Genomic DNA, 6744 nt, shown 5'->3' with positions numbered 1-6744 from the left:
CTCCCTCTAAAAGCTTAATATGTGGTTAAAATGCTTAATATTTGCTTAATATTTTGCTGACACTAGGTAGTGCAACAGGTGGGCGGAGACGAACCCCTTTTTTGGGACCACCGATCCCCCTATCCCTCCCTTTCTCCCTCTAGAAGCTTAATATGTGGTTAAAAATGCTTAATATTTGCTTAATATTAGTTTAAGTAGGTGTTGTACAAGCAGTGATACTGGAAGTATCATCTGCTAAAAACGAATTCAAAAACATTTGGCGTCCATTTAGAAAATGATGATAAAACATTGTCACACATCTCAACGGTTTTCAAAGAGTAACACGGACCGGGGGCACTGACCCTGGTAGCCATGGAAAGAGTGAAATCGCCGGGAACGCGGGAATGCCACGCGAGGTGGACACGACGGCCCGGCGGCCCGGCGCCTCCGAGTGGAGCGGACACCGACAGGAACCGCGATGAGTGACCCGCCACGCCACCCGCCGCCGTCATCGATATCGGAGACCAATAAACATGTATCGAGTCCATTCGATATCTCGCGTGTCTGGTTTGAGCTGACGACGCTAAACGAATATAAACGCTCTAACCTCGATTGTTTGCCGTGTCGGTCCCGACCCTGACGACGACGGGGTGACCTAAATCCCACCCCCTTTGCTCCTCAACCAAAAAATAAAATTAATTCAATCAAATAATAATTAAAAGGAACATGACCAGAAGCACCTCTGCGGCTGATGGTGGCCGGCCCGGCTGCCGGGGGTACAAAAGCACGTGGCGAGGCTCATTGCGACAAACCCGGCGGCCAGGACAGGGGCAGGGGGCGGCGACGACGAGTGTGTAGTCCAGCGCGTTGCGACACTCACTCCTCGGCGGCGAGGTGCGAGCGGGCCGCGGGCTGCGTCCCCCTCCGTCACTCTGCGTCGCGACGTCGAGCCGAGGGACGGCTCCGGGCGACGACGCGCCCCCTCACCCAGGACGTTGCCGTGCCGCGGCGGCCACGACGAGGCACTCGTTGAGAGGGACCACCACCACCACCACCACTAGCACGTGGGCGACGACGCCCACCAAGACCCGCAGCCATGGCGGCCATCGTGCAGAGGATGTATTCCCTCTACCGCTACACGTTCGAAGAGCTCAGCGGTGAGTGTCCGTGAAAACGAGCGTGTCGCGTGCGGTAGGCATTATCCGGAAGGTACGTCCGTCAAGAGCCGCTAGGAATAACCAAGTTTAGCCAATGCAAGCTCTCATAGCGCCTAGTGGGTAGGCAACATCTTGTAAACGGCGCATACTTGTACTGCGGGTTGGCCTGCCCCGAGTCTCGCAGGCGCCGAGCTCCGGTAAATCGCCGAATGAATCTGACGACAACGGACCCCTCCTTTCTGGACAATCTCTAAGTGTGACGAGACACCAGGACTGACGGGTCTTTTCTTTCCCCCAGACCCCCGCACGTCGAACTGGTTCATGGTAGGCGGACTGGCGCCCGTGCTCATGGTCCTGGGCGCCTACCTCTACTTTGTGCTCAGCCTGGGGCCTCGCCTCATGCAGCACCGCAAGCCCTTCAACCTGGATAAGATCATGATCGTCTACAACGCGGTGCAGGTCGTCTGCAGCCTGCACGTCGTCAGGGAGGTGAGTGCGGGGCCCGGCTCCTGCTTGCGATATGCCAATTACCACCTGCTCTCGAGACTACGTTTAATTCTCCGCCCTATCGCAGGCGATCGTCTGCTGTTACAGCGGCCAGTACAACATGTTCTGCGAGCCCGTCAACTACGGGACCGACGAGCACTCGCTTAGGGTGAGTGTCCTGGGCGCGGTCGCGAGCAAAGACCCCCCGCCCACCGCGCCGGCCCGCTGCCGTCGACGGGCCGGACTTTGTCCCGTCCGGAAGGTCTCCAAGCTCACCCGCTTCCTGCCGGGCCCGGGCCACGCCGACTTGCGCCGTTGGGGCTTCTGCTGCGGCCCAGATACATGTTAAAACGAGCCCGAATTCTGGTGGTCGGAGGGGGGGGGGGCTTTGGTTTGAAACAACAAAAAGAAATATCGCAATATCCACAGTCGCTGGCGGTGGTGGCGGGCGAGGGCTTTGGAAGTCTGCAATTGGTCCCCTCCAATCGCGGCCCCGGCCCCGCCGTCCTCCCCCCTCTTCCCCTCTCTCATGAATAGGCATGGCTGACTTATGAAAGTAAAATGGATTCCGCGGAGGTCACCTAAGTTGGCTGAACTTGATTTCCATCATTGTCTAAATCGTTATTTAATTTTAACGACAAATTGTCCTCTGTTCAATTTTTGTTTTAGATTGCTGGAGATTTCTGGTTCTACTACATGCTGAAATACGCCGATCTTCTCGACACGGTATTAACTCTACGCAAAGCCTCTCGGCAATGAGCTACGAGCGGCGTGACCGACGGGCTCCTTCTCTTTGGCGGTTAGACTGCGCCGCATGCAAGCGTGCGGGCGGGTTGCCTACTCGTTCGGGGCCAGAGAGGTGTCGTGGTCAGCGACGAGGCAACGACGATACGCAAAGCCGCCTGCGCACGCCTGCATGCGGTACTGTACAGGGTGTCCCGTGTCCCATTCAAGGCGGGACTTTCCCGCCAAAAGTTCAAACCAATGACCTCGCTGCGGATGGTTTAGGCTGCTGCCTGAGGTTGGCTTACCTTCACTTGAATCTCCGACGTACGTTTTCGAGTGAAGCCAAACTGTCCTGAGTTCAGACGCACGGCCCAGCGGTCCGCAGCAGAGCGATGTGTATTCAAATGAGTCAATGAGTCGCTCGAAAATGCCACCCCGAATGGGACACCCCGTCGTATAACCATTTGAAGAGAAATGGGTCCGCGGGCCACTCAGTGTGATATCGCACGATAGCACTCCTCACAACTACGCTCTCCTTTTTCTATTCCAGATCTTCTTCGTCCTCCGGAAAAAGACCAGGCAGATCAGTTTCCTTCACGTTTACCACCACACGGGCATGATTCTCATCGGGTACTTTTCGACCAAGTTCCTGGCGGGCGGCCACGGGGCGTTCGTCGGGCTCGCTAACTCCCTGGTGCATGCCGCCCTCTACTCCCACTACCTCGTCTCCATCCTGAGCCCGGAAATGGGCAGGTACGGGTGGTGGAAAAAGTACCTCACCCAAATGCAAATGGTAAACAATTTTGTTACTGCTTCAATTTTGTGTCTCGTCCGTGTGTCATTTTCGGCTACTTGGTTGTGATGCTCCGTGCGCTCCCTCACACAGGTGCAATTTGGCTTCATCTCGCTCCACTGGCTGCAGCTCATCTTCCAGCCCGATTGCACGTACCCCAAGTTCACGGTCGGCGTCATCGTCCCCCAGAACGTCTTTCTGTGCCTCCTCTTTTACGACTTCTACCGCAAGACGTACACCAAGGGCTGGCAGAAGAAGGGCTCCGGCGGCGGTGACGCGGTGAAGCGGGACACGGCCCAAGACCCGGGCAGTCTCGGTGAGAATCGGGAGGCCGTTAGCACGTCGCCGACCCCGAGCGCGGCCTCCACCCCGACCACGGCGCCCACCCCGACAACACCGTCTGCGCCTCCGAGCAGGCGGACGGTGGGCTGAGAGGGGAAAGTGCTGATTGGTCGAGGATGGGGAGTGTTATCCGAACCTCTTCTCTAGTGATTCGGTTGAAAAACCGAAGCATTCGCGAATGGTACTTTGTTGGATTTAGTACAAATATGGTGACAATTGTTCACAGTCAGTGGTAAGAAGAATGTCCCCGAAGACGGCAAAATAACGGGCAAGTTCTTATTCGTCCTCGTCTTCGTCCAAGTCCGTTTCAGAACCAGTGGAGTAACCAATAGGACTCGTCCTTATCTCAACTTTTAGAATCTTTGTACCGGGTGTTTCTTTGATTGCGATACAGTGTGGCGGGGTTGCCCGCTCCCTCCGTCCCGAGCGAGTCTGCATTCCGCAAGCCCGCAACTCTGTCGCTGTCGATGCATCGAAACACTTGCTGAATACCCACAGGAAACTTTTATTCAATAAAAAAATGTGACGAACTTGATGCACCGAGATGCCGAAAAACCCCGTCGGATTTTGTAATTGTACTTTACCGCATTCAGGTGGGTGGGCGGGTTCGTCAACGCTGTCTCTAGCTATGGCGCCTTGCGAGTAGGCAGACCGCCCGCACGCGAGCATACGGATTCGTATAACTGCAGGGTGTCCCATTCGAGGCGGGACTTTCCCGCCACTAGTTTGAATCGACGGCCTCACCGTGGTTGGTTTAGGCTGTGCAACTGATGTTGCCTTTGCCTCATCTTCCCCAGCTCTCCGTGCCTGCAAAGCGATATGCACATGCAGGATATGGATTCAAAGAAGTGATGGGAAAATCCCACCTGGCATGGGACACCCTTTAAAACATTCCGATGGGGTATTTCGCCAGCTGGTACATCAAAAACTTCCATGTACATATTGTTTAGCTCATATTATAAATGATGTAGATTTCTTCTTTTTTTTAAGAAAATCGAAAGTCAACAATAAACATGTGCAAGGTTTTCTATACATTTCACATTCCTTTGACAAACCTCCACATATAACTCCTTCATTTCGACCGCTTTCCCTGCCAAGATTGACAACACGCCCCGCGTCGTCATCGTTCCATTCATACACTACACCATCCCGCGTACAAAGGTCCGAAGCCGAGAAGAGGGGGATGGGTTGGGTTAAGGTGGGAAAGAGAAAGACCGGGGGGTTCGGGGGGAGGGGGGGGCAGAATAAATAAACAACGTGGAAGGCGTTGCGAAGGGGACAATGTCCCACATTGGGACGCGGTGTCGTCTCCGCGACCGCGTGGACACGACATGTCCGTACTGTGTGGCCGTCTCCTCCCCCAGCTCGACGCCACGTCCATCGCAACCTCATTGTAACGAATAAATGCAAGGTGCAAACGACCTTTCCCCTTCTCTCCGCGCCGATACTGCTACAATATCGTGCGCGGGGCGGTGGTGGGGAGGGGGAGGGGTACCGCGTCGAACAGGGGCACCAGGAGAGTCGTGATTATAAGTCATAGGGGGCCTTATTTTTAGAAAATCCGCAAGACTGTCTCTACGAAAGGGCACTTCCGCGCTCCTCACCCTGCACGCCAGGGCCACATGGAGGCTCGAGTACATTTTTTTTGGACGATATGTGATTAGCTCTCTGCCCCCGCCCCCGCCCCCGTAGTCCCGACTCCGGCTCCGCACCTCCCTCGCCACGGCGCGCGCCGGCCGCCCCGCTCCTGTTTTCCGCTGACGCGGTGGTAACGTCCGATGCACCTACGGCATGTGCAGCGACCTTGCTCTCGGATGCAAACATTATGACGACACGGCGGCGTGCCGCGGCGTGTCGCGGCGTGGCGCGGCGTGGCGGCGGCGTGAGGCCGACGTGGGGGTGTCGAGGTGCGTGCTCTATGGCAGTAGTGCTCTTCCTCCTCCCGGGGCTGCTGACGCGCCCGCACCCGGCAGCAGTGCACGTCCAGCCGCGCTCCAGACGACACCATCGTCGGCGTCATACTCGTCCTCGCGACTGCAATAGCCTCCGCGAAGCAGGCAGCGCGCAGCACCTCCAAATCCACCGGGCCTGCGAGCACCTTGCGTCCCGACCGCCACCAGCAGCGTCCACGCGCACCTAGGTCAGGCCGGGCCAGCAGCTACTGGACCTTACTGCCACCAGACGCACCCCAGCTAGTGAGTGAACCACGGGTCAGCAGGGCGGCGAGGACGGGACGAGTTCGCACTGAGAAACAGTTGACAGCATTCAGCGTGCCGCACTTGAGGAGCTTGCTCAGGCTCAGCTCCCTTCTTCGCTCGGCCCCGTGCGCGTAGGCAATGCGCAGGCACGCCTGCTGTGCGGCGCTGGCTTATCCTAGTGCCCGATACCTTCCTTCGAGAAAGACTTGGCCGAGCGACCGCGGCAATAAAAAAAAGGCTTGGCGGGCGGGAGGCTGCTAAGAAAGACTCAGTTGCTGGAATTTTCCTATCTGAGTCTTTCTTAGCAGCCCCCCGCCGGGTTCAGGGTGCAGGGCTCCTCCGAGGCGTGCGCCTCCAATTACTAGTACAAAACTCTGCATTTTGTCGGCGGTTTTGCGGGTATTCTTCCTAGAGTATAGCTCGTGCGGGTCAGGGTCCTCTCTCGCTCTCTTCTGCCTAGTGCACTCTAACAGAGCACCCTCTAAACCTGGGAGTAAAAATTTTGCTTTCTGAAGTCTGATTTTGTTTTATTAGAACTCCCTCTACAAAATATCATAAATACCACCCCCCCCCCCTCTCCACGCAGAAAAAAAAACGAATTGGCATTTAGGCTGTAATACATTCTTGTGATTTCACATACTTTTACTTGAAAAGCGTTGGTCGCGACGCGAGCCCGCACCGCTGCATCTGCAAGGCCAGCCCGGCCCGGCTGCCCCGGCCCTGCTCCAGATCGCGCCGTGCGCGTATTAGTGTTTTGCTTTGGGGCGCGCCGCCACGCGGCGTCCCGGGCGCGGCCCATGAGCTTTCGGCGCGGGCAGGTGTCCGCGGGGGGTGACTGACTCCGCATCGCCGCGGCTTGACCTTGACCGCTGCGTGGTTCAGAAATCCTTCCGAGATTATTTTTCTTTTGTTCTGCTCAGTAGGTCGCGCTCCCCCGCCATACGCCGCACCCGACACACACCCCGCCCGCAGGCAGGTTACCGCCTCGTCCTGACCTCGGCCCTGGCCCTTTGCAGGTGCATCCCTGCGCGTTGGGCGATGCCTGCTCGAGGGAGGGAGGGAG

The 6744-nt window shown here is 56.9% G+C and overlaps 1 protein-coding gene across 1 annotated transcript; it reads left to right on the top strand.

Annotated features, from left to right (window-relative positions):
- Positions 1–778: 778 nt before the first annotated feature.
- LOC113209185 (elongation of very long chain fatty acids protein 7-like) lies at positions 779–4513 on the top strand. Its single transcript, XM_026426586.2, has 7 exons — positions 779–1136; positions 1435–1625; positions 1711–1791; positions 2292–2348; positions 2899–3141; positions 3235–3457; positions 3710–4513. The coding sequence occupies exons 1-7, from the start codon at positions 1076–1078 to the stop codon at positions 3838–3840; spliced, it is 987 nt and encodes a 328-aa protein (XP_026282371.1). The 5' UTR covers positions 779–1075; the 3' UTR covers positions 3841–4513.
- The last annotated feature ends 2231 nt before the right edge of the window (positions 4514–6744 follow it).

This window comes from Frankliniella occidentalis, unplaced genomic scaffold (genome assembly GCF_000697945.3).
Source record: "Frankliniella occidentalis isolate FOCC.00 unplaced genomic scaffold, Focc_3.1 Scaffold79, whole genome shotgun sequence".
Classification (NCBI taxonomy): Eukaryota; Metazoa; Arthropoda; class Insecta; order Thysanoptera; family Thripidae; genus Frankliniella; species Frankliniella occidentalis.
The sequence above is the reverse complement of the archived record's forward strand: the minus strand, read 5'-3'. Positions and strand labels throughout refer to the sequence as shown.

Coding starts and splice junctions, on each gene's coding strand:
- LOC113209185 (XM_026426586.2), top strand. CDS start 1,076: ATGGCGGCCATCGTGCAGAGGATGTATTCCCTCTACCGCTACACGTTC. Junction 3,142..3,234: donor ACCTCACCCAAATGCAAATG/GTAAACAATTTT, acceptor TCCCTCACACAG/GTGCAATTTGGCTTCATCTC. Junction 3,458..3,709: donor CCAAGACCCGGGCAGTCTCG/GTGAGAATCGGG, acceptor AATTGTTCACAG/TCAGTGGTAAGAAGAATGTC.